The 27,744-nt window shown below is 32.8% G+C and overlaps 1 protein-coding gene across 1 annotated transcript; it reads left to right on the forward strand.

Annotated features, from left to right (window-relative positions):
• The first annotated feature begins 911 nt into the window (after window positions 1-911).
• Window positions 912-27,744, forward strand: LOC134852853 (ephrin type-A receptor 3-like). Its single transcript, XM_063868686.1, has 17 exons — window positions 912-1,637; window positions 6,206-6,282; window positions 7,159-7,328; window positions 9,125-9,597; window positions 11,093-11,264; window positions 11,554-11,694; window positions 12,997-13,124; window positions 13,385-13,621; window positions 13,836-13,925; window positions 16,260-16,631; window positions 19,454-19,840; window positions 21,837-22,171; window positions 23,013-23,177; window positions 25,667-25,819; window positions 26,395-26,526; window positions 26,921-27,066; window positions 27,329-27,744. Exons 1-17 carry the CDS (start codon window positions 1,571-1,573, stop codon window positions 27,627-27,629), a joined length of 3,546 nt encoding a protein of 1,181 aa, XP_063724756.1. The 5' UTR covers window positions 912-1,570; the 3' UTR covers window positions 27,630-27,744.

A 27,744-nucleotide genomic window follows, 5' to 3' on the forward strand; every position in this document is an offset into this window, starting at 1 on the left:
TCTTCCCAAAGAAGTGCTTAAATATCCGAATATGAAATAACGCTTGATTATTTCTTTGTTTGTTTGTTGTTTTAATCAAACACACTAACTGTATTTGTTGTTTCTTGGGAAACGTAATGATCAACCATATGTAAAAGCTTTTGTGTCTCAGTAAAATGATACATTGTCTTGATTCCTACATTTTTGTACCCACTGATAGTCTGAGGAAATTTATGTTTCTGCTTATGATGTTTTGATAACTTAACCTTTTTATCAAAATATGGAGTTAAAATAACAAAAATCCAGGTCTATTTTTCCCAAAATGGCTGCAAAGCTCCGATAATCGAATTTCAATTAAAACATATCAAATAACGAATTAATCCCTGGTTTTTTCTTTGTTATATTACAACTTGGAAGAGTTAAACATTTTCTTTTAATTTTTGTCATTTTCCTTTGTTTTTGTCCATTTTCTTTTGTTAACAAACCAACTTTTAGTGCCCGTATTATTTAGTGTGCTGCAACATATATTCAGTTGAAAATCATTTCAACTTGGAACCCGCCCCTGTAGCGTGAATAAAATTTAAATACTTTTTCACTTTTCAAAGTATTATCTAAAATCGATCCCTATGGAATCTGATTAACACGGCTACTGTTTGTTTTGTTCATCTTTTTTTATTAATTTTGTCTCATCATTAACCTTTTTGAGCGTGAAAAAAAAATTAAAAGCTGTATCAATTTATTTTTTTTTTGCTGCAAAAAAATATTTTGATGTTTTTGATGTTAAACAGGAGAAAATTAAATCCCGAATCAATCATATTCATTTCGTTTGTTGTGTTTATTTACCAATATGAGTTTTATAAGCATTTGAAATAATTCTTCACTTTTTTCTATTTTTTTAGTTCACCGCTTTTTCTGATTGGTCTAAAGGTGAACAGCATTTTAGAATACAGCTGCACTTAGACAGAATATTATTTGATATATTTTCATACTATTTATGAAAATTTTTATATTATTTATATCTTTCAGCAACTTTTATTACAATTTTGCCACTTTTACACCTTTGGTGAAGTTATTTATTTATGAGCCCAATCAGCCAAACCAAATTGCTGTTCATCCCTAAATTCAGCTTGAACAAGTAAATAAAGCAAGCCAACACTCGTCGATTTTTTTTTCAATTTGCTAACTGTCAATCACTTTATTTCTTCATCATTCACGTTAGAGTAAAAAAAGCTTGATTACACCTAAAAATCTAACCATCAATTGAAAATTGGGTTATCCATACTTTGAATTATTTTTTCTTCATATAAAAAAAAACAAATTTCGATATATTTTGTAAAAAAATATTTGCAAAAACAGAATAGAATCTGAAAAATATATCTTTGAGTGGTTTGCAATAACTTCTTGATTGGTTTGCAATAATTGCAAAAACCTCCTTCTTTAGTTCAAATTGATTAGTTTCTTTCATTAAGATTACTCACCATCTGCAATACAAACACCCTCTCTCATTGCAAATATATTTAACCCATTTTCGACATCAATTTCACCCGAAGAAGTTACATAGTTGCCTTTATCTAACTACCTTTGTTTCAATATGTTGACTTCTAAGTTGGTTGCTTTCATCGAGGTTCTGCTATTTGCAACCCTGGTTTATCCGGAAGGTAAGTTCAAGATCAGACCCAATTATTATACATGTTCCGATCGTATGTATATATAGCTTCAGTAGCGGATTTAGGGGGGACGCCCCCCTTAGGGATTCGACCACCTGCCGACCCAAAGGGTTCCCCCTTTGAACTGTTTTGATATATCCATTTTTGGCTGACTGACCTTTAAACCTTTCCAAAGGCGCCTTTGGCGCCAATATATACTATTTTTGAGGGGGAGAGCGCGCCCAAAAAAAAACAAGATTTTTTGGTTAAAATTTTCCACAAAATGTTATGAAGATTTTTTGGGATCCATGATAGTGATACGTTACCTAAAAAATAGATAGTATTTATAGTTGTTATCAGTGCGAAAACTATACATACCAACAGGTTATGTCATTAGGGATAACTATCTTTTTTGTTCACATGTTCCCATTTTTAGTAATTTTTTCTACCAAAAATACATTCGACATATATAGCATTTTTTTTTGTAAATTTTATTTCTACGATACATGAACCAAGAAGCAGTTGAAATTGATCACAGCGCTTTTGTTTCCGATCTGCTTCTCATTAATCATATTGACCTTCATTTCCACCTGTTCTCTTGTTAGAGCAAAGGGGGCGAGGATGAGCAACCGGAAGAGGGCGTTGATTTCAACTCCATCAGAAGTTTTCACACCTCGCTTCCCTCTTTTTTTTGTGACGGTTCAACTGTGACCAAAAATATCTGAACAAAAAAAATACTTGATTTCCTACGAAAGTTATGCGCCTAATTTCCACATTAAAGCTGAATAATTTAATGTTTTTTCAAAATTTTTGAATGAGTACAAAAGTTTTTAAGCAGCTTCAATGTAATTTAGCTTGAATAAAAATAGAAATTTTGAATAAGTCCGTTTTGTAGCATAATAACTAAATTTTGCTCGAGCTTTCTCTCCTAATAGTGGAACCATGTTTAGCTTAGAGAATTTTTTCACGGCATTTAAGTCATCTAAAACGAAGATCGTAAACATTGATCAAGCGTGATAACTTCATCAGCGCATCTTCAAACCCTTTTAGTCGCGATTCGGATCCAAAGCAATGTTTCAAAATATTGTTTAATTGCCAAAAAACGTATGGAAAGTTTCATCTCTAAAAACAAAAAAAAAAAAAAGAACCATTTCGAGAAAAAAAATTTCCAAAAAAAAATCAAATTTTTGGTTCATAGGTTTTTCTATCATTCTGAGCTAATTCAGTCACTTCTGCATCAATTAATCTGTGATGTTTTTTCCCACAACCGGTGTCGCTTTGCTAAGTTCAGAAATTTCTTCAGGTCAAAAAGGATAGCTTTAAATTTTTTGGGTAAGAGATTAATTTAACACTAAGGTCGCAATTAGGGTTTTCAATAGGGTTCAAAAAATATAGCCAAAGGGGTCAATTTCGGCCTCTCATAAATATTCTAAATCACCGCAGGTCGCTGATTGATCCGAATATAAACCTATTTAACCAGAAATCATCAGCTCAATATTTTGAAAACTGCTATTTTAAAACCATCCTATTTTAACTTTTTATTGGACTTGTTCCCCTGATGATTGTGTTACGACCATCCAATTAACCTAAGCCAAAACTAGCACACATATTCAATCCACAGTGAAAGATTAAACATGAAAAAAATTCTGTAAGTTTTTGATCAAAAAGGCTTGTTTAAGTCGAGAAAATATATTTTTTAAAAACTTCTTATCTAATTATAATCTTTCTAGTCCAAAAATACAGATAAGAGCCTGTAATTAAACTTAGGAGCTGAGTCCTTTTTTTGTTTTTGTTACTCGAAGCCTGTCGAGCTTTCTTCTAGTTAATACTGTGCCAGAATGTAAGTTGGTGTTTGAAAGCCAAACACGTTGATTGGGCAATTGTTACCTGTTAATTAGATTACCCTTCCGCTATATTGCTACCTGTAAGCTTTGCATGGTATGAAAACGATCTAACCATCATTTTTTCAGCGAAATGGGAGTATCAAATGTATTTTACCATGTTAGGATTATATGATAGCTATTTAAAAGTTAAAATTGAATATCAAACGATCCCAAATAGTTGCAGAATAAATGCTGATCGTAAATTAGGCACAAAAATTTACTCTTTTTTTAAACTAATATATAGCTATCATTTCATTGTCTTTTTCAAAAACAGTAATGCAGTTTTTGAATAATATAAAAGCTAATTGCGGTTATTTTAAATGGTCGTTTTCTATATGCCATTGTGATATTTGGGTGGGTAACGAGGGCTTGTCGAACCCAAAACAAAACTTTTCTGAGTAATCGGTTAATTAGTAAAAAAAAAAAAACGTACGCCTTAGATTCAGTTTCCATTCATTTTTTAAGACGCTTTTGTGACTGAAATTTTGAAAAAAAATGAGTTCCTTTGACAAATTAACTCGTTACATCTTAACTTTGTAAGCCATGTTTTATATTTAATCTAAGAAATTCTCTTTTCATTAAAAGAAGGTTGTGAGAAGTACTTTTTATTTGAAATATTTGATCCCGAATTGTTAACCTTTGCATCAACAATAACATGTCACCCGCAAAGAAAACCAGAAATTGTTGCTTTTAAATCTTCACGCCTTTCAATCATCAAAATCAAAAAATGGTCTTGTATTTTTAGTACAGGCCGAAAAATCTTTTTTCAACCACTCTCAGACAGGCGCCTTGAGATAAAAAATGTTCATTTGTTCTTCGAATTGTGATGATGATTTTTATTTTGAACCCAAAAATATTCAAAATTATGAAAGTGACAAAATAAATCTTCGCAAATTTAAAAAATGTATCTTAATTGTTACTCAAGTCATTTTTGCTATATCTTTTCTCGTTGAACTTGTTGAATCAGAGGAATAAAATTGGCTTTCTAAATGGTCTGCAAAAATGCTTTTTGTCCGAAAGAGATTTGCTCGACAACTGTCAGAAAACAATGAGAGCGTGCTTAACCGTGCATTTGTTTTCGGCCCTTCAGTAAAAAATCCCCGTTGGAATATGTCATTATGGAAGATTAGGACGTGGTCGTAAAAGGTTTAAAAGATTACGCCTAATAATAAAACAACCTTGTCTTTTCTTCGCTGCTCAGTTGAAAAACAACACTTTCAAAACGCCTGTTAGTTCTTGACAACTGAAAAATGAGCGATAAAATATTGCGAGTATCAATTAAAGGGACACCTTTGTTCTGACTATCAAAAAGGAGAACTAAAATTACAGTTCTGTTTTTTTTTCTTTTTGTATATTTTGCGTCGCACGAGCAGTTTTAGGTGGAAATTTTATCAAATACGCAACAAAAAAATTCAATTTTTTTTGCAACTCCCCGGTATATTTTTTGAAAAAATTATTATACTAAAACCTGTATTTCACACAGGGTTGGATCATGGATTTTCTCGAATGGAGGGCTGATTGTAAAAAAATTTCGAAAACTCAATTTTTTTAGGTCGATCAAATTGATTTTCTGAGCTCTCCCAAATCCTTATAAAGACTGTACTTTGACGACATTTACTACGCCGCAGCCAAATTAAAAAAAAAACAGGGCAAAATAGGCGTTCTTAGGCAATTTTTGAAAAGTTTTGATCAAAGTTGCGTTTTTCGATGAGCGCTACCCGTCTAAATTAGTATATATTGGCGCCTTTAGATTTGATTTTTAAAAAACCGTTCTAAAAACGCTCATCGAATTGCTATGTTCAAAAAAATCAACAATTCTGATTAATTCTGAAGTTTTTCTAAAATTCTGAAAAATTCTAAAGTAAATGGCATGTCTGAGTTGCTTCAGTTTCCGTTTTCGGTCATTTCTAATATCGTTTATAAAATTTATGTAACCATCTTTTCTTAATTTTGGCACATTTTGTCAGTTTTTTTGACCATTTGGGACTGATCAAACATGATGGGAGGATGAAATTTAAACGTGTTCACAGGTTGTTTCCTTCTTTTAGAGTAAACGATCTTTTTAAGTGATATTTAATAAAACGTGATTCAAACAGCAAACACCATGTTTGCAAGTTATGTAATCAAAAGGATATTAAAAAATGTTTTATCTGCAAGCAAACTTGAGGCAATATTTTCAACTTAAATGAGTAAATGTGCAAAGAAAATTAAGTTAGCTGCAATTATAGTTAATGGAAAGTCAGTCACATTAAGTGCAATTTTTATTGTGAAGTTCTTTCAAAAAGGGACGGATCTAGGATTTTCTCGAGCAGTGATAGGGTGGCGGATTTTCAAAATTTTTTGGTAAATTTTTTCGACCTTTTTTTAGGTTGACCGATTTGGTTTTTTGAGCGCTCCCAGAACTCTGTTAAATATCCTATATTGATAAAGTTTAAATTTTTGAAAAAAAAACAGGTCAAAATGCCGTTTTTTAGCAATTTTAAAACTTTGATTTAAAATTTGCTTTTTTTCGGCGCGCGCTCCCCTGCAAAATTACTATATGTTGGTGCCAATGGTCGAAATCTGCCCCTGCATCCAAAGTTATTTTATGCAATTTTCAAATTAAAGTAACGTAACGAATATCGGCGAAGGTATTAATTTGTAGTTTTCGTTTATTAGCTTTTATTGGCCTTTAATGTTAATTTTTTTTCGTTTCAGAAATCTTGAAGACGTTAGACGGTTCCAGCTTCCCATCTACTCCGAGATGTGGGAATTCGCCGGACACCAATGGAAAAGTAGGGATAAGTATTTCCCACTAGACTAAATAGTGAATATATGTTGAAAAACATAATGTCCGACATGATTATTTTCAAGTTATTTCAAGTTTTTGTACAAATTATGAAGAATTGAGTATAAACACGGACGTTTTTATGCATGCTCAAACTATTTCATCTGCTCAGAATTTTATTAGCATTAAAAAACTGAAATTCACACTTATATTTCGCCAAATTGAAGACTTTTCATGATCATATAATGAGTATATTACCTAACCCAAATAAGTACCAGCGTACTTTTCTAAGAAGTGTAATCACATCTATATTTAACCCGTCGTATTATTATTTTACAAAAAAAGCTAAACTTGCTAGTAGATGGGTTCGATGCTCCAGTAACCTGATTTGTACCACTTCACTAATTGATTATAGATTCTAATTCCCCCTTCATCTACAGAAATAGAAGCACAATAGCTATATACTTGTATTTGGAATTGTGTTGGTATCAAATTACCCCGTGGTTAAGTTAGGGAAGGTTAAGATATGTAGAGAGTTCAATTTATGAAGGGCATATTATATACTTGAAACATGCGTCATTGTATTCCGGCAACTTTAAAATCTTTTTTTTTCAAACTAGATCTAGGTTTGAACCAAATTAATTTTCTACGGATTATCAACGTCCCATCCCTAAAACGAAAATTAATTTTTGAGAAAATTCAAAATTTTAATTAATATTTTTTGATTTTTTTTAAAATTATTTTTTTTTCGTAACTTAAACTGCTTCTGTTGCCAGATCCTTGTTTCTATTTAAATTATATCTGACCCAGCTACCACGAGGGCTCTTTTAGCTTACAAAATCCACCATTAATCCCTTTGTAAATTTCCCTTTTCTGTTCGCAGTGGTGTTTCGAACCCATGATGACTCAACTGCGTGTCTGTGGAAATCCAACTCTAGCTGCCAACCCAGGCAGTGGGTCCATCCCTTCACCTGATCTGGGAGCTAACAGGGAAGTGATCTCCACACCTGTGAGACTTCCAGATGACTTGGATGAGTTTTTGCTCTCTCTCAAGTGAGTTGATTTTTCCATTTTTGCAAGTTGATTTTTCCAATTTTGCGAGTTGATTTTCCAATTTTGCGAGTTGATTTTTCCATTTTGCGAGTTAATATGCTTAAAAAAACTGTGGTCTAAAAACGTGGTAAAAATACAAATTGAGTTCAAGACATATTTTTCAAATCCGTGTTCAAATCCGGAGTATATAAAGAAATATTTTAGGCAAAAAATCAATTAAGGCTTGTTGTCAGTCATAAAAACTTGGCATCACGCCATTTTATCCGAATTATTTCAGGCTACTTTCAACCGCCACCCCACTAGATAATTTGAAAATCTATGCAGATTTGCTTTTTACGAGAATTTCATAAAGGAGAACAAAATTTTTAAATTTTTTTGTTCATATTCAGCATATTTTTGTCCTGATTCTAATATGAGAGTTCGTACTTCTTATTTTAAAAAACTATTTTTGATCATTTATTTGATGAAAGTGATATTTCTTTTTCCTATCAATATCTGAAATTGAGCCGTGTAGAAATATACATAAGTGCGTGTAGCGTGTCGTTTCGAATTAGCCCTAATTGCAAATTATCTCGAGTAGCTACTCTTACATTTTGCACCTATAACTTCTTTCCCCCGCCCCAGGTGAAAATCAAAGAGTTTTTTCCACAAGGCGGAACAAGCTTCGGTCAGATCAATTTTCAAATTAGTCTCTTGTTACATTAAGCATCGTAAAATATGTCACAATATAGTCCGGTTTCAATTTGGAAAAGTAAGCTTAAATTATCAATTACACTATTAGTGCATTATGATATTAGCCCTGTTAAAATTCCCAGAAGGGCACATTTTCCAGCCCTGAATTGAATGAGGTACTTAATTTTACTTAAAAATACTACGGGTTAAAATTCCTTCGTTTATATTTCATGCGTAATTTGGAAAAAATATATATACTTTTTCTTCGCTTTTCGTAATTTTGTTTAAAAAAAAAAATTGTAAACAGAAATTTTAGTTACGCTGTACTCTGGGTTGAATTAATTTCCTTGAATTTTTCTATGCATAACTGCAAAAAGGTATTTTCATTTGGTAATATATGCTGGCGAGAAATTTTAGTGATATTTTAAAATGAATTGTTCTCAAAAAGTTAATTTGAATGCAAAAATTATTACTTGTTATTTTCTTTTTTCTTAAGATAATTTTTGATGACGAAATTTGTTTTTGGTGATGTTTTCTAAATTGATTAACTTCGCATTTTTAAATTCATTTATTACGCGAAACTTAGGTTTATTTGCTCCTAATTATAAAATAAAAGATCAATTTTCTTTGAATACGAATTTTTGAGCGAGGCAACGGAAGTAATCGATATTTTCTCCCAGAAATTCGAACTCACAAAAGGAGTTAAAATTCCAATTAATTCTCCAAAAATTGAAATTCAATATTTTATGTTAAACTGCGGAATTAGAATTTACGTTTGTTTTTAACTCAATAATGAATGTTTATACTAAAAAAGACGAATCATGCATGAATGAAAGATAGAGAAAAAAAACAATTATGTTTTTAAGTAATAGAAAAGTATTTGAGAGAAACCTTGAAAAATACTTAGAAAAACCTTAACTAAGAAAAAAACCACCCCGAGCACAAATATTCCGTTACTTTCGTATCGAAAGTCGGAACAATAATAGAAATTATCTGGGTCAAAATTTCAGTTCAATTTAATCAAGCGCTCAAAAATGGCATAAAATGACGTTTTTATTAAAAACGTACGTTTCTGAGTTTAAAAAAATGATGGACTTGAAGTGTGATGTTCGTTTTGATTTTAGATTCAGCATTTCATCTTGCGACGAAAACGTGTTAAGTTCCAAATCCGATTGCTCCGAAGAACTCAAAATTGAACTCATCGGACAACTTGATCACAGCCCGAACGAAGTCGCCCTTTTCTCCAAAACCGAAACGACAGCTCTCGGAACAGCGCTGAGTGAAATATACTCAGTCAACAATCGGGAAAAATTTAGATATATTAGGCTAAAACTAACGTCAGGAACAGCTTGCGTTACAGTTGAAAGCATTCAAATTAAAGCTGAAAAATGCTTGTCCGAAGTCGCGAACTTAGTTCGGTTCCAAAGCGCGTATGCTTCCGAAAGCAAACGACATTCGGGAAAATGTGTGGAAAATTCAGTTTTGAATGGAAAAAACCAGCCATTGAAAAAGTGTTCACATGGAAACTGGTTTTCGCTCATAGAGGCAAATTGTGTTTGCGAGAAAGGATTCTTTTTCGAGAGTGAAAAATGTAAAGGTGAGTAGTTCTTGAGCTTAAAGTACTCAACTGTTTATTCATTTTTGTATTTTAGTTCATCAAACGATTATTTGATTGAAAAGTTTTTACTCGAGTTTGACATTTTGTGAATCAATTTTTTTTAAAGTATGTGATTTTTTTCTTTGTGTACTGATTTTTTTTACAAATCAACTCAAATTTAATTTAATCTTATCTTGTTTAAGTCTCAAACTGTGATAATAAAGATGGATTTAAGTTTTCAGCTCGAACTTTATTCAAATACACCAAAAGTGACCGTCTCACGGTAAAATAAGATTTATGGTCATTTATATAATCGAGTAGATATTACTACTATCAAAAATTAAGTCTTTTGCACACAAAGTGAAGTTTTTTGTCAAAAAGGATTAAGCGATCAATTAACCGATAAGTAAACCGAAAGTTTTTTTTGCAGAATTCTCCCACAAAATTTTGGATTTTTCTATGAGTACATCTTTGAAAAGTTTGTTGCGGTTTAAACTATCCAAAGTTTGTTTTTCTTTTTTCTTCTAAAAACATGTGAAGCAATTTTTTCATGCTTCCGTAAGTTCTGCGTTTTCGGTGCAAATCGTCTTCGATTTTTACTGACGTTATTTACGAGATGTTTAAATTGATTTTTGAATTTATTTGCGATCAGTTTTGTAGATAAGTTTAAACAGCGTGCGTCAAATTAGATTTTCTACTTTCGATTTGACTGTCAATGGTCACTTGATGAATGATTCGTTGCAGTATTACGCAGCGCCGCTGATAAATACACAACTTTTTCTGCTTTAAATCACCGTGCAAGTAGAAAGATTGTATTTGCGAGTACTAAAGGTGTATTTAACTTCATATTTTTTCAACTGAGTGAATTAACATGAATTAAAATTTGTACTGAATTCGAAAGTCAGATCTCAAACAGACAAAAAAAAATAAAATGAGCTTGTTCTAAATTGTTTCATGGGCGGAAGATGAACGCGACTTTTGTTGCGACAATCTCGTTTCAAAATGTAAATATTGCGTCTCTCAGAAAAGATGTGGCGAAATTGTGCGACTAAGAAAAAGGGTCGTGGCTTGTCATGTTTTTAGCTCGGTTCAAGGAATAAATATTTGCTTCTGTTCGAATTAGATATAAAATGAATAGAAAATGGTATAAATTATAGAAAATATTATAAATTGTGATTTTCCATCCAGTTTGATTAAAACTTTAACTTAAAAAATTTTCGTATTATTTTTAGAGCAGTCAGTTGAAATTCTACTATTACTATCCTGTGTATGATATCAATCAGTCTTATGTAGCTTTTATTTTGCTCACAACTGATAAAAACAAACATCAAAAGTTTTGAAAAATCAACTTTATTTACTATTTATTTTTTAAATTTTTTTTTGCTGTTAGCTGCGATAATTCTAGTCGCAATGTTTTGCGCCAATTGAACAGCAATCGGCTCCTCTATCTAAGCCAAAAGACAAACCATACAATAATTCCAAAGTAATTTGACAGCCTGTGGGCCCAACGAGTACAAGAATGTTCTTGGGAAAGGACCCTGCAGTCGATGTGCCCCGTTCTCCTTCAGTGGGGGTGGGGCTCACACTTGCACATGCAACCGGGGCTACTTCCACAACCCAGCCAGTGTCAGTGACCCCAACTGCTACAAGATGCCACTTTCACCCAGGTGAGAAAATTTTTTGAGCGAAAAAATGTTCGCAGGCCTAACGGGACAAAAAGGCGAGCTCTGCTGTCTTTCAAGAAAAACCCAGTTTTCTTATTTTTTTAGACAAAGTTCCGAAAATGTTGAGTTTTTTAGGCTTCGAAGGTTTTTCAACTTTCCTGAGAGTTTTCTAAATTTTTGCGCTTTACTGGTTAATAAAGTCTTAGTACCCTCAAAAAGTATTTTGAAGACACTTTCAAATGCTGAAAAAAAATTTGGTTGCATTGATAGTTATAACCAGTTGCAATTTCAGGGTGTGGAAAGTGACAAACGCGACAAATGAAGTGTCTTTGAACTATAGTGTGGACTCATTTGACCCCAATGTCAGAGTGGAGGTCACGTGTGTGTCCTGTGTTGACCTCAGACCCAGAGTGCACTACAGTTCAGATAAGAGGTCAGTTTGGTCTACCACCCGCACTGACAGAAATCGATTAACCATGTACATTTTACGAACTTAAATGGATTTTAAATCGATTTAAATCGATCTTTTTGAAAATTTTAAATCGATTTAAGTGTCTAAAAAATCGATTTAAATCGATTTCGATGGAATTTCCGACACACTAAAACAGATTTTTTAGTGTGTCGGAAATAATTCCAAAGTAATTTGACAGCCTGTGGGCCCAACGAGTACAAGAATGTGATTGGGAAAGGACCCTGCAGTCGATGTGCCCCCTTCTCCTTCAGTTGAAATTTTTTGCTAACAATGCGAAAAAAAACATACCCTTTGAAAAATTATTGGAAATTTTTATTCTCGATTTTTAAATGTAAACACTCGTGCCAGATGTTATAGAATTCAATAAAATTATCCACATAATCAGTTTCAAGCACGAAAAAACTTATAAAATGAATCAAGAAAAGGGTCAATATAGATCAGTTTTTGAACTCAAAATATGCAAGAAAATCAAAGTATTTTATCGATATTTTGGTCTTTTTATTTGGTCTTTTTTATGCTACAATACGCTATGGATGTAAAATGAAAAATGATAGGCAATGAATAAATGCATTCAAATTTCAAAACTGATAAATCTCAAATAAAAAAAATCGATTTAAATCCGTTTTAATCCCCTTAAAATCAAAAATAAAAACAGACTGGAAAAAATGCATTTAAATTGATTTAAAATCGATTCGGATCAATTCTTTTAGCTGGGATTTAAGATCATTTTAAATCGATTTTAAATCGATCCAAATCAATTTTCACCTTTTTTGTTTTATCTTCACACTTTTTTCATACTAAAATCGATCTAAAATTAATCAACGTACTTTTTTCATACTAAAATTGATTTAAATTTAATCAACGTACTTTTTTCAGTCTAAAATCGATCCTAATCCATTTTTGTCAGTGCGGGCAGTAATACTCGATGCCAAATGGAAGAATCTCAATTTTTTTGCAGCTGATGAATTCGAGACCTTCTTTTTTGAACAGAAACTTTTAAATGGAACAAAAATTTTTCAATCGAAAAAGTTTTTGAAATAATATCGTGTTGTATTCATTTAAGCAATGTTTCAAATTGTCAGAAAAAAGTAGTCACCAAGAGCTTAAATGTCTTCAAAAAAGCCCCTCCCCCCCTCCGCAGCCCTCACTTTCTCCCTGAACATATGCTTAAGTCAAAATATCTGCAATTTCATTCTTAAAAGTTTTTCTCTTTTTGAACTTTCATTTGCAAAATTAATTATAATTTTGTAAATGTGTTTCAAGGTCAGCAGTGGTGAGTGGTTTGTCTGAAAACACAGTGTACAGATTAAGAGTGGCAGCTGTCAATCAAGTGTCCTCCCTTGACCTCCAAAAGACATCCATAGAAGTCACAGTGAAGACGAAAAAGTCACGTGAGTCAAGGGAAAAGTTATAAAGTTGTCCTAATACAAAAGTTATTTCTACAAAAAATAATTTCTGTCAAATACTTAGGTCCAATTTGTTGTTTCAACTTTTGTCCAATTGGTTGTTTTTTTAAAAATTGTCTTTATAAATGATTTTAAATCGTTATTGATTACTCGCATTCATTTGGAAAAACATTCTTAGATCTCTTAAACTTGAAATGTTTTTAAAAATTAAAGACAAATTTTTGAAGACGATTTCTTTTTTTTAGATAAAGTACGAGTTTTAAAATGCGTGAAAAGCTATGACAAACTACTAATCGAGTGGGACCCGATAAACTTCGGAGAATCGGATTCCGAACCTCCCCCGAGAGAACTCTCGTGGAGCTACCTCGGCAGTCGCAATCGGCAGTCGGTTGCAGTGGCGCCCTATTTGGTCCAGATTAGACCAGAGAACTCGAGGAGTTTCATGGATTTCTACACGAATGATACAAAGTTCCAAACGTCAAGTGAGAAAGTCATGGTGTTATTAGGGTATTTTTAATCACAAGGAGTTTTTAAGCCAATAAAAACGAGAAATCTGAAACTTAATTACAAAAAAATCAAAACAATTTAAACAATTCAAGCTTCCATAGACAATTCAAGAAATCAATATCTAATATAAAATTTGAATCACTTTTTATCTGTGTTTTGACAGTTTTTTTCATACCTTTGATCTTTCAGATCTGAATCCCGATTGGCAGTACATTTACAAAGTGGGACTCAAAAATGACCCCAAATCATTCTCACAAGAAGTTGTCTGCTCAGTTCAAGGTAAATATGATACATTTTATAGTAAATTAAAATGAATAGTTTTCACCATAAAACACTTGCGAAGCTTCTTTTTCTTCCAACCTAAGTCGCAACAAAAACGCTACTTTTGGTGGCACTTTGAATTATAGGCTGCTGTTGCAGTATAATGTCATATTTGCTTTAACATTTGATTAGTAAAAGTTAACACAGTTGATGCATTTTTACACAAGCAAAGCTTGTGTTATAGTATGAACTCTCTTTTTTCCCAACCTAAGTCGCAAATTTTGATGCGACAAAATGTGTTCATTTTGAAGGTGTTCAATTTGATCAATAACCAGCAATTAATTATAGCCAATGCTAAGAATATTAACACAGGCTCTTATATTACAAATAGCACTAGCTTCAAGGTATCATGGATCTGTAGAGTAGATGTAGGGAAGGAGACCAGCAACAAAACAAGAGGGTTCGAACCTGGGCAGGATACTTTTAATGAACTTTTTCGTATACTAGTTAAAATGCGTCCGCTCTATAAATTGAGGCATTTTAGTTGGTAATTTTTTTTTCAAATTGACTGGTGCTGCTAATGCGTCATAATTGGCTTGCATAGCTTAACATTTATTTAGATTCAAAATTGGGGTGCGTCACTGAAAAAAAATTGTAGACTCGAAGTTTTACTCATTCAGTTTTTCCTCAGTAGCGTCATCGGTCGTATTTTTGCTGGTGTTTGCGAAGTATTTGTTTCAAACAGCAGCTTAATGATAAAAGGCTCAATTTCAGAAGTTTTCCAACTCAATGTATCTCGCAATTTTTTGGCTTTAGTGCGTGAGACAAAATTGCAAGGTCGCAGATTAGAATCCTACACGTAGCCGAGTTTTGCTAATTCGAGGTTTATTTCTAATTTTTTTATTTCACTTGATAGAGCTGCTTTTTGGTCGTTTCTCGCAAGTGTTTGCCTGTTTTCATTTTCAATTATCTTCCCATAAAAATGTGAGGAGCATATTTTGGTTCATGAATATTCAAATTTTCAAAGTTCAAATGAACTTTTTTTCAATTCGAAGTTGAATTGAGTTGACGACTGAATAGTAAAAAATCTCAGATGTCATTGTCACAATTTTGTTCAATTTTTTTTGGTTGGAGTTTTATTTGAAAGGCAAATGGCGCGGGGGAGGGGGAGACATTCAAATTTTGATTTCCTAATTTAATCGACAGACTGACTGAAAATTAAAATGTTGATTGAAAATAATCAGCTCGGCAAGATAAAATAATAGACAGCAGTCTGTTTTTATAGACAAAAATCAGTCTAGTTCATAAAATATCAAGCTTAAGCCCCCTCCCCTGAAAAAATTGAGGAAAAATTTTGAACATTAGCTGACATTTTCCACCTCCTTCTTTTAAAAAAATGCGAAATATAATTTAAAATAGGAATCAGATTGTTTATTTTTTATATATAATTACCCCCTCCCCAATTATTGCTACTTTACGTTGTCTCAGTTTCCTTATCTGGGGAGGAAATGACTGTGTGTTTATAGCTGCCGTTTAATCCACTGATTAAATATTCCACGTTTCCTCTCTTAAATTAGCAACGAGAAATGCTTCCTCTTCGATTGTAAAAGGCAAACGCAAAAATGCACTAATTGGAATAAATTTCCTAAAAAAATCTCTATCCCAAAATGTTTCATGAAGGAATAAAAAGATAAACAAAAACCTAATTTGAATGAAATGTGAAGTCGATATATTGTTTTTTTTCTCTGTTTTTGAGTAGAAAAAACAGTGTTTTTTGTTTAGATTTCAGAAATTGAAGTTTTTGTGAAATATAATTTTTGAGTCTAATGACGCTTAAGATTCAAAGTTTCCCATGTTCTAATTGACAAAAAATTCTTCTTTTGTTTGGGTAGATTATTACTTGCTGAAGTTCAATTGTTCAAACGAAGTTCTCATTATTAGGAATGAGCTGAACGTAATAAGAGAGTTCTTGTTAAGCGAATCAGCTTTACTTTTTCAAACTATCAGACTTGATATTGGAACAAATTTAGCCCATTAAATAGTTCGAATAATAAAAAAATAATGATAACATGATTCTACATGAAACAAAAAACCGAATCTTCCTTTTTGAAATCAGTAAACCAGGAAAATAAACAAATTATGCGTTGTCGATTTGAAAATTATACATAGTGCATACTAAAATCTATTACTCGAGACCTGCCCTTCAACAATAAAATAACGATTGTAGTTGAAATATAATTCTCGACAAAAAAAAACGTTAATATGACTGGTTAATTTTGGAAAAATATCAAAAAATGAAAAGAGCCAGTTTTCCTAAGTTTGAAAAAGGTTAATTTTTTAAATTTGTTTCAGGAACCCTCCTCTCCAAAGCCCAAATCCAGGGTATAACAGTTCTAGTGGGGGCAGTCTCAATCGTGTTCATCGCCCTTCTAACTGTTCTGTTTATTGTCTTCTGCTACTACAAGAAAAAACGAGAAGAATTTCTCTACTCTTCGTGTGCTGGTTTCACAGCGCCCAGTGTTTTTGACCAAAGTGGGGACCTGAAAAACATGTCGCCCATTTACTCTCACTGTGCTAATAATACTGGGAAGTACTTTTATGGGGCAACAAGTGGGGGGCTAGCGGGAGGGACTGGTTTGAATCAGTATCACATGGGAGATATTTACGGCAGTGCGATCATCGCAGCAAAAAGAGGTTATCAGTACAGCAAAAACGGAACTCAAGGTGAAAATTTAATCATTTTTCCAGTGACTAAACACTTTATTCCACCTGAGAAGTTTGTACTTTTTCGATAGTGAATCCAAAAAAAATGCGCTGATTTTATAATAAGTTGCATCGCCATATGCAGCGCTCGTAGAATTTTTTTCGAATAATGAGAATGCTTTATTTGTTATCAATTCACCAGAGCGCTTCACTAATTGATCAAAGGGATTTATTTCGTAGGGTGCTTTTCACTCAAACAAATGTATATCAAGTGTGGTTTTGTGCTACTTGCTCAGTGATTGAGTACTGTTTTTGTTCCGACCATTGAAAATGGAGAGAAACTTTGTTTTCGGTTGTGTTTTTTCCTTTATTCCGACCATTGAAAATGAGGAGGAACTTTGTATTGAGCTGTTTTTAATTTTTTCTTTGTTCCAACCATTTAAAATGGGGAGGAACTTTGTATTCGGGTGTGTTTTAATTTTTTCTTTTTGTTCAGACCATTGAAAATGGAGAGAAACTTTGTTTTCGGTTGTGTTTTTTCCTTTATTCCGACCATTGAAAATGAGGAGGAACTTTGTATTGAGCTGTTTTTAATTTTTTCTTTGTTCCAACCATTTAAAATGGGGAGAAACTTTGTATTTGGATGTGTTTAAGCTTTTTTTTCTTTCATTTTTGTTCTGATAATTGAAAATGAGGAAGAACTTAGTTTTGAGTTGTTTTTTCTTGTACTGGCCATTTAGTAGTGAGAGGAACTTTGTCTTCGGGTGTATTTTAGTTTTTTCTTTCTGTTCCTACCATTGAAAATGGAGAGGAACTTTGTTTTGAGTTGTCTTCAGTTTTTTTTTGTTCCGACTAATCAGCAAGAGGAGGATCTTTTCATTCGGGCGTGTTTTATTTTTCCCCACTCAAAAAAAGGTAACACAAATAATCATCGTAATGGGTCGAGTGTGTATTATATTGCAGACCTTTAGATGTGATTCGAACAAAATTTTAAAACATTATATCAAAAGCTGTCCTATCGAGAAAAACAAGTTTAAAATTTTTGATTTTTTAAATTCTAGCAAAGAAAGCGAACGAGCATGCTTACAATAGCTTGTTTGTTTTTTTTTAAGACGCGACAACTTAGTTTTACTTGATAAAAAAAATATTTTTTAGAGTTTTTTGGTGTCTCTTTGAGAATCAAAAATTCAAAAGACACAAAACTCTTTTTTGACTTTTTTAATAATCTTTTCTTTGTTTTTCTAGTCAATTTTCTACAAAAACTGTTGTCCAATTTGCCTGTTTCAATATGACTGTCGAGTATTCCTAAGTTGTAATTTTTCATTCAGATCCTTTTATCACACCTGAACTAATTTGAAAAAAAAGTGTATTTTTAAAATTATGGTCGGAACCTTCTGTGTTACTTGCACAGTATCCGGTTATACTTGTTCAAATTGTTGTTTTTTGAAAAAAATTTTCCCTGAAAAAAAATTCCCCATTTTTAACAAAAAAACTGTTATTTAGTTTTAAATTACTATTTTGTTATTTAACATTGTTTTTGCTATATATAAATTTTTATTTTTGCGACGTCGAAATGCTGTATTAAAATCAGCAATTTTTGAAAATACTGCTTAATAAGTTTGCGTTTACATGAAAGTATTGTGCTTATTTTTCCTATTTCCGGTGTCTTTGATTATGTTAATTCCTCTTTTCCCCTAGCGGCCTTTTGGGTAACATCGATTTTTTTGTTATGGTAAGGATGGCAGTTTTATGAGCGTAGCTTATCAAACTATAAACGCTGCCAACCTTTCAACGTCCCCTATTTGCACTTAACGGTGTACGTAATGCTCAGTTAAGGTAACCCGACCACTCGTAAATTTATCTTTAAACAATTCGAATCCATAGCACTAAATTTACATATTGACCCGGGGTACTTTTCAAACCATTGTTTGCTGCTAAGTTACTTTTTTGGGTGTTTAAATTAAACTGAAAAAGGAAATTTCACGCTAGTGATAGCTCCAATAATAGTGTGATATTATCCATTGTTAAGCTGAAAAATTAGTTTTTCAAACCGCGCTCCCATTATTTCACTTTTTAGTTCAAAGTAATGCCGTTATTAGATTTTCTTTGAACAAAATCACCCATAGATACGCTTAGATTTCCGACGCTGAGTTGCAATGGAAAAAAATCATACGCCCAAAGCAGAAAATGCGGTGATGAAAATTAAAGCATATGAAGGCTCGAAGTTTTGGCCTTTGGGCAAAAAAGAAGAAACGATATCTGATGAAAAAGCCGAAATAAAAGGATTTTAAAAAGCCCGAGGAAGTTTGATCTTTTCCCGCTCTCTTGAATTTTTCCGTGTATTTTTTTAATTTTCGCTCCACTGATCTGATAAGTCATTAATGTAATGCATTTTGCTGACATGAGGAGTCCTGTCAATCTAAAAATGTGAGGGGTTCTTATTATAGCACTGAAGATTGTTGAAGTTGATTTAAAAGGTGTCAAAAAATTGGACGTGGAAGTTTACTAGACCTTGCTGAAATTTCAAGTTGATTCAATTTTTTATCAGAGCTAATTTGATCTGCTTGAAAAAATTTGCAATGGTTTGCAAAATTTTTTTATGACATCATGAGTCATTGAAGGCAAACATAAATAATTCAAAATTTAAACCGAGGTTTTTGCTCATTAAACCGACCAGGGGCCGATCTAAGATTTTCTCGAGGGTGGAGGTTTATCTACTCTTTTGTCTTTTAATTGTAAAAAATTAGGATAAAATTGTGACAATCTTGAACAAAAATCAAGAAATAGCTGACAAAAAGGCGCAGGCTTCAATTTAATTTATGAGTGAATCACTTTGTTTTTAGATATGAGCAATATTCCTCTGACCAGTACTGGAATCGATCTCTTCCTCGAAGCCTCCCAATACTATGACTCATACGACTCAATGCTACATGAATTCGCTAGAGACGTCCCTTGCAGTGCTGTCACAATTGACTCCCAATCATCACAAAACACAACTCAAAACCAACACTTCGAATACTTAAACGGTCTATTTGGACCAGGATTAGTCCTAAGTAAAGGAAGTTTATTAGTTGGAGACAAGCAAGAGTCGAAACCAGAGTCAGTTCGAATTGTGAGGTTGACTGAAAAAGCGAGCGATGATGATCAGAAGATTCTGGCGATGCAAGTAATGACGATGTCAAATTTCACTCATCCGAATGTATTGATGATGCATGGTGTAACATTTACAAGTGAGTTTTTTCAAAATCCTCTAAAATTGTTGAAAAACAAACCTGCATTTCTAAAGTTTCTTGAAAATTTCTTCTAAATTGTCAGCTTGGAATCCAAATTATATAAGAGTCTAATAAAAGACATTTCGAAAATGTTTTTTTTTCTAATTTTTGAAACGAATAAAATTATATAAATTTAATGATTATCCAAATAGAATTACTTTTTCGGAAATGATTTTTTTTTAAATGAATCATTTTGCAAAACAACCGCACCGAAAAAATGCTTAAAATTTGGTTCAAATTTTTTTCGGCACAAAATTTAGTTCACAATTCTATAGACTTAAAAATTCTTCCGTTTTATTTAAATTGGGTGATTTTGAAAAGAGCCTCTTTTCAAAAAGAACTTGACGTTCGGCTGAAAAGTAGTCAAGAGACTTGGTGAAAGTGAAAACTTCCATTTTGAACCCGATTTGATCAGTTAACAGTTTTTCCAGGTAAAATAATTGATTCGCTTTAAAAATTGGTCTTAGACACTAATTTTCTGAGGTAGTTTTCCCATTTTACCTTTATGTAACCAATTAAATTTGGGAGTGTTTTCAAAACAGACGAGAAAAAATTAACGTCCTAAATTGATCCTTTATTTGTTAAAAATTGAATCTGATTTTGTGACATTAACGTCATACTTTTATTATGGGCACACAAATTAAATTTTGTTTCTTCTTTTTGGGCATTTTATTTGTTTTGTATATAAAATTTCCCACGTCACACGATTCAGGTTTTCTGTTTGAGTTCTCGAATGTAGATTTAAAAACAAAAATTTCAACCATGCGAAACTCAGCGACGAGCTGACCTTTAAAAATGGCAAAAGAATTAAATTCATTGGACAAAAATTTTAAAAGCGTTATTTATTCAATGTTTTTGTAAGTTTTTAAAGAAAACTGATAATAGAGGGAGGAAGCAAACAGTTTTCAGCAACGAAGACAATTTTTCTACATTTGAAAGGAGGACGCTAAAATTTCACCTTTAATTATCCGTTGTTAAATTTTTAAAAAGGTTGACAAATAGATTTCGGTTTAGAAAAAGGAAACTATTTTTTTGTTTACCAAAATCATTTTTCTTCCACCCACTTTTGATAATTGCTTTTTGATGACATTTACAATTCGAGTTTTTAAGCGTTTTACAAATAAAAATCGCATCAATAAAAATACTTATAGTGATGTTTATTTTGAAAAAAAAAATGTTTAGAATCTATGTTTACTTTCTTAAAGCTTGACTCATAAAGAAGCAATTATGATTTTTTTTCCTAATTTTTTTATCAAACTTTCCATGAAAACAAAATCAAAGCAACTTTAAGATGTTTATTTTTTTTGCTCAAATTTTTTTTTGTTACTCCCTAAAAAAACGTTAAATTTAGCAACAATTTTTTTAACACAAATCCTCATTAACACCTCTCCTCACTAAATCATATCGTAACGACAACGTTGATTAAAAAAGCCCTTAAAATGGATAAAATATGTATAAGGTTGTAATAAGAGCTAAAAATACACTTAGTAATCGGGAAAGATCATTTTTGGATCACTTGAAAAGGGTTGTTTCCCACCTCATTATAGAACAGCAGATGAATCATCAAGTTCTTGACTTTACACTTATGGGACAGAATCCACGGTATAAATTTGTATAAACACTACTATTATAAAAACCTTTAAAACTAAACAAACTGATATGACCGAATAAGTAAAACTTGAAACAGAACAAAACTTTAATTTATGAGGAAGGATATTTAGGAAATAAACATTAAAATCAGATCAAGTCAATGCGGGATTTGAACCTCCGAGCAGCTAAGATCCGATACTGCTATGCGAACTTCATTCAAAAATGAAAATATGGAATTATAATTTTCTCCTTTATACGCAGAATTCTCTCCAGTTTTCATTTTCAATGAGATCATTGCTAAACTATAACTGTCAACTTTGTTTTATTTTTCATATAAATAACTAATTTTGAGTATCATTTTAAGGCGATCCTCTTTGTTGTGTGATGGAAGAGCCCGACTTAGGTCCTCTCCATATTGTACTCTCCCAAATGACGTCACAACTCAAACATAGAAGCAGCAGCCAATCAAACTCCACCGATTATCTCAAAATTTCGAATCTCTCTTCTAGTGGACAAGAAAGCAGTGTTGAGCATGGTGCAACATCGCCCTCTAGCGGCAAATCATCAGAGTCGTCATCGTGTAGTAATTATGGGAAGCTACCAGGAAACACGGTGGATGTTCCGGAATTGCTGCACTTGCTAAGAGGGATTGCTTCTGGAATGCAATATTTGCACGACGGTGGAGTTTACGTGCACAAGGTATATTTTTTACGGAAACTTTCAAATGCGTGATACTAATTTCTTTGAAAATTCAATCAACTTTCATAGTAACGGAGTTTTATAAAAAACACTGAAACCTCCAGTTTTTTCATCATAAATTTTGGTATGCGAGCTCATATGACAACTTTTGATATGGCCTGTCAGAGTAAAAACAAATAATTAAATTTGAATTAGAATGCAAATTAGATAGAATGAACTCTTAGCTATAAAATTTATGAAAGAACAAAATTTACCAGTGTTTAATAATTGTTGTCTCATTCTGCGTCTTAACATGATCTTATTAATTACAGCTTTTGCTTTTGTTGCTAATTCAACTGTTAAACTAATTAAGAGTTTTTTGTCCGAAAAAAATCACTGTTTGTCAGGTTTTCTGTGTTTTTGTTCCGACCGTTTGAAAAATATGGAGAACTTTGTATTCGGGTGTGCTTTGTTTTTTTCTTTTTTTTCCATAAAAAATTAGGTACCGCAAATATGGATCGGAATGGGTCGAGTGATCTATCATATTAAAGCACTTTCAGTTGTAATTCGAACGACATTGAAAATTAGTAAATATGGGCGCCGAAGGCGCCTTTAGAAAAAATTTAGAGTCCGTCACCAAAAATGGATATCTCAAAACAGTACAAAGGGGGACCCTTTGGGTCGGCAGGGGGTCGAATCCCTGAAGAAGGACGTCCGCCTAACCCCTCCCCCCCCCCCCTAAATCCGCCCCTGGGTAGCACAATTAATTGCGACTAGAGTAGTTTCTGCAAAAAAGGTTGCTATAACTAACTGAATGCAGAAACTAATCAAAACTTTTATATTTTTGTAATGTCTTTTTCAGGTGCTGTGTTCGATGAATGTTAGTGTGACTAAACACAGGATGTGTAAAGTGGGTGGATTTGACATGAGGTGTGCTCTGGAAATGCACTCTTACAATGCAGTCTCGCCCCAGTCGGGCACAGGGGGGACACTCACCGCACCTGTACCGTCACACAAACTGACAGAGGTGGGTGATAACTTTCAATGGATCTCTTTAACTATTTACCTTCCTCCCCCTTAATGAAAAAAAAAACGGATGGGGAGACTCGTTACTAGATAAAAAAATTACATATGCTATGCTGAACCGTTGAATTAGTTCTTCTAGGTGTGGAAATTAGTTACTAGGTACCAACGAGGGAGAGCTTTTCTTTTATATGGGACCAAAAACTGCAGAGAAAATACGTGAGCTTCTGTTCAATGACGTGTTTGTGAAGTGACAATTTTCAACCAATCATATTCAAACATTGAATTTTTTTCAAACAAGCAAAAAGATCATTTTTGGCCGCATAACAGAAAATTCTCAATCTTTTTTGTCAAATTTTTGCTGTATTCTAGAGTTCAAATTTTTTCTATGAAAAACTTACTGCCGTTTTTCAATGTTATTCTGTGCCTAAAAGTGAGTTCATAAAACCTCGGGGAAAGAGGCGGTCTTTCTAGGTGCTAATTCAGCGAATGCCTTGAAGGGATGTATCGCTCTCCCACTTTCTCCCTCAGCCAAGGTAAACCACTAAAGCTAAAGATACGTCATAAAAAAGACAGCTTTGAAATTTGAGTAGAGAGAAATTTTTGAAATTTCTAGCTTAATTAACTGCTTTTTCAATTTTCCCAGGTAATTTTTTGAACGGAGGGAACAAAGGAGGCAGACTTATTGATTAGCAAATATCAGTTTCCTTTTTTGCAGTTTTCTTCTTCAAATTAAAACCATTTGTTATAAAGAAAAGGGTCGTGTTTATGTTTCCATATCATAAAAAGATACTCGTTTCCTGTTCAAGTTAACACAGCAAAGCAATTAGAAGCCGAAAAAATGAAAATTGGCTCTATTTTTCCATAGTCTCCGGGCTTCTAAACACTTCTAAAGATATATTCAAGAGACACTTTTTTGCATTTTAACTGCAAAATTGATTAGAAACTCTTTTAATCATTTTATATAGCTTAATGGTTGTTTTTTAATCATTATCATAGCTACATGCTGTATATATTTTTCTTCTCTTGATCTTGATTGATTTCTGAAGTATTTCAATTCCAAATTAGCTGTTTTTCTAACATTGCTTGTTGTTTCAGGTATTATTAAAGAGCTACGGAAAAATGTTTTTTTTTTATCATCTAGTTCGATATTTTTCGTTTTTCTCGTCTAAAAATTTAATTGAATTAATTTATACATTTTGGTGTCACGGCCTAAGACATATAATTGATTGCAATGCAGCAAAATGTAAATTCATTTCAGTTTGACACAAAATTGAGTTTTGATTTGCATTTTTGTCGGCTGAAAAGATAAAAAATCCACCAGCTTTCCTGTTTTTATTTCCTTTTCCCGTGCAATAAACGAAAGAAAATTGAAAACAAGCAGGCCGGACTGATGATAATATGTATTACCTGTCCATTAAGACATCTGAAGTGGGCTTTTTAGCCCAAATTAGTAATTTTCCCGTCACGATTGGGGACATATTGTAGGGGTTCATTTATGCTACTTAGAGGGTAGCTAGAGTACCGCTATCAATTAAGGCTACCACTTAAATGTACGGTTGTTAGTTATATATGTCTTCGGGTAATTGGGAGTAAAAATAAATCAAAGTTAAATCGAGACTGATGATTTGACGGTTTTGATAATTTTGATACAGTGCTCTATGCAAAAAAAAGTTACTTAAAAAGCAAAAAAAAACTGGATAAATTAGATAAATTAGACAAAATGGATAACTTAAACAAAAATTTGTTCATTAGGCCGCATGATGAATTTTTACCTGTAAGGTCGCAAAAAATGTTTGAATGCTACTTGGAAAAAATGTTGGCGATATTCTCAGATAAAATTGTTTCTCTTCTGTTTTTATCGTCCTCATAGCTTCCTGAGCCTTATCGAAGAAGGAAGTTGTTGAATTTGGTATTATTTCCTCTGTTTTTGAGCGATAGGTTGAAAATTATTAACAAAAATCATGTTTACCTGACATAAGAATACAATACCTAAATTGGACCTTGTTTTGCACAATTAGATGGTTCTAGTAGCTTTCGGTTTTTGGGAAAGGAACAGCGTTTAAGCCGAATAAAACTTCATTGTCATGTTTTGCGTAAATTTATGACGAACATTTGGCATTTTTTTGTGAAATAATTTTTATGATATATACTCATTCTTTTTTGGATCTACATTCAAAATCACGAAAAAGTTGTTTCTATAATTATAATCACTTGAAACGTAAACAAAATATATATACACTCACATAAACTTTTCTCCAAAGAAACTCAATAAGAGCTCTTTAAAAAGTATCCTAAACCATTTTTTAAAAATAAAAATCATAGCTTCCTTATTGCTGCTTTAAGCTTGAAGTTGAAACAAATAATATGCAAAAATATTTAAAAAAATACATCCCCGATTCGCCGTAAATTCTTTTTACTGTATTGTTGCTAACACTGACTATAAATGTTTCTTTTTAAAATAATTTTTCGAACCCTGATGTTCCATTCCAGCTGCAGACCCTGCTCGCCCCCTGGACTGCTCTGGAAGTGTTCGAGGGGAGTCTCCTCTCTCAGCAGAGTGACGTGTGGTCTTTTGGAACTGTCATGTGGCACGTGTTCTCTCTGGCACAGCACCAGCCCTTCTTCGACTGGAACCAAAAAGAGGTCAGTACATAAGCGCAGTCGTAGTGTTCCTTGTTTACTCGGACCCGGCCCTACTTCTTCATTGATTCCTTGGACCTTGCTTCAATTGAGTGCAGAGATGTCATCCGTTTCGCCGTAACCGCAGCAGGCGGATGAAACTGTATGACCAGCCGTTGTAATTTTGGTCGGTTTAAAAAGAACGTTGACGTTGTTGACAAAACATATAAAATCATTTGAAAATCCGAGCATCACACATCGAAGAAAGCTATTTTTCTAGCCACGATATCGATTGACCAAAGACAATTGGTTTCCTTCGGTCTCCTCTCGATTAGAACATTATAAGTAATAAGCCTTTGTAACCTCGATAAATTAGAAAATTTAAAAGTTAAACGCATAGCGCTGAATATGTTCATCAGTGCATTAATTGAGTGCACTAATGAGAATTAATAGATTACGAAAAACTATAACATGAAAAATCTTATTAATGCAATTTGGCTAGTTGAAAGTTAATGTGTCCTGTATGTGTAATACATAATGACGCTCCTTGCATTCATCGTCGCTTAAATTAAATGATTTTGTTGTTTTTTGTTCTTTAGATAGTGCGCATGTTGTTCAGTGGCTACCGGCTGCCCCCACCCGACAACTGTCCAGACCAGGTGTATGAACTGATGATGGCCTGCTGGTCCCTCAATCCCATCTCCAGACCCCCCTTCTCACTCATCCGGGAGGTAAGACAGAACTACTTAAAAATTTTAATAAGTTCAAAGAAACAGGGTTTAGAAAGTTTATTTTCAGCTTTAAAATTTAGTTAGGTTGAATGATCGACCATATTAAAGCATTTTTAATAGAATCTTATAAAAGTGTAGGGAAAATTGGTAGATTGGTTTAATCGTTGTCTTATGCAAAAGCGTAATATGATGCACTGGTACACTATTTAAAAAAACTGATAAAAAATTGACAAATTTCGAGGAAAAAAAACGTTTTTTTGTTTAATATATTTTTCCAATGATTTTTGTAATTGCACTGTTTCTCTTTTTAACTATCTGGCAGTTACAGGCTTCTCTTGTTTTTATTAAACCGTTGTTTGATCTTCTTCTGATTTCACTTTTTTCTAAATTGCAGGTTATTGAGAAACTGATCTGCAGCAGTGCCCCTCAATCCACTAGTCTCAACTGCACCAGCACCCTCTCCTCTTCCTCCTCCCCCTACACAAATGCTGCCACCATTGGGAATGACCTAAGAGGTCAAGTTCAACAATCATACATTGGGTGAGTGAAGATGTAAAACAACCAGGATCAATTTTTTCTTACGTTATGTGAAATTTTACGAATTTCGAAGTTTGTTTCAAGCTTTTTTTTACAAGCTCTGAATTTTTTTTAAAATAGATTTGACGAGTTGATGATTTAAACTCAAATAAAAAAGTCCTCATTTTCAAAATCAATTCAAAATTTAGTTTTGTAACTTTAGAGAAAACAATGTCCCAAATATTAATTTAAGTTTTATTTTGTTCACGATTTTCATTTTTTTCAGGAACGTCTCAATTTACGACGGATCCTGCGAGTCATCTGAAAAATTCCTCTATGAAATAGGATTGGGTCAATACACGCCCCTATTCGAACAAGCTTTAATCTTAAAAGTAGCTGACATTGCAGTACTCTCAAACAAGACTCTGAAAGACCTCGGAGTGACGTCAAGCAAAGATCGCAAGAAGATTCTAGAACGATCGAACTCAGTCGTCAAGTCAACTAGAATCTCAAGTTTGAATTCAAACTCAACTCGCCACAACAAAACGTCATTCATTCCGCAATCTACTTTACAAAGAGTGCTTTGAAGATAACTTTTTTATTATTAAAAAAGAATCTCCATTTAAATATCAGACTTTTATTTAAATTCTGCTTATTGTTTTATCAGTAGCTAATTAGAAAAATTGATGTTTTCCTACCTCA

This window comes from Symsagittifera roscoffensis, chromosome 8 (assembly GCF_963678635.1).
Source record: "Symsagittifera roscoffensis chromosome 8, txSymRosc1.1, whole genome shotgun sequence".
Lineage (NCBI taxonomy): Eukaryota > Metazoa > Xenacoelomorpha > Acoela > Convolutidae > Symsagittifera > Symsagittifera roscoffensis.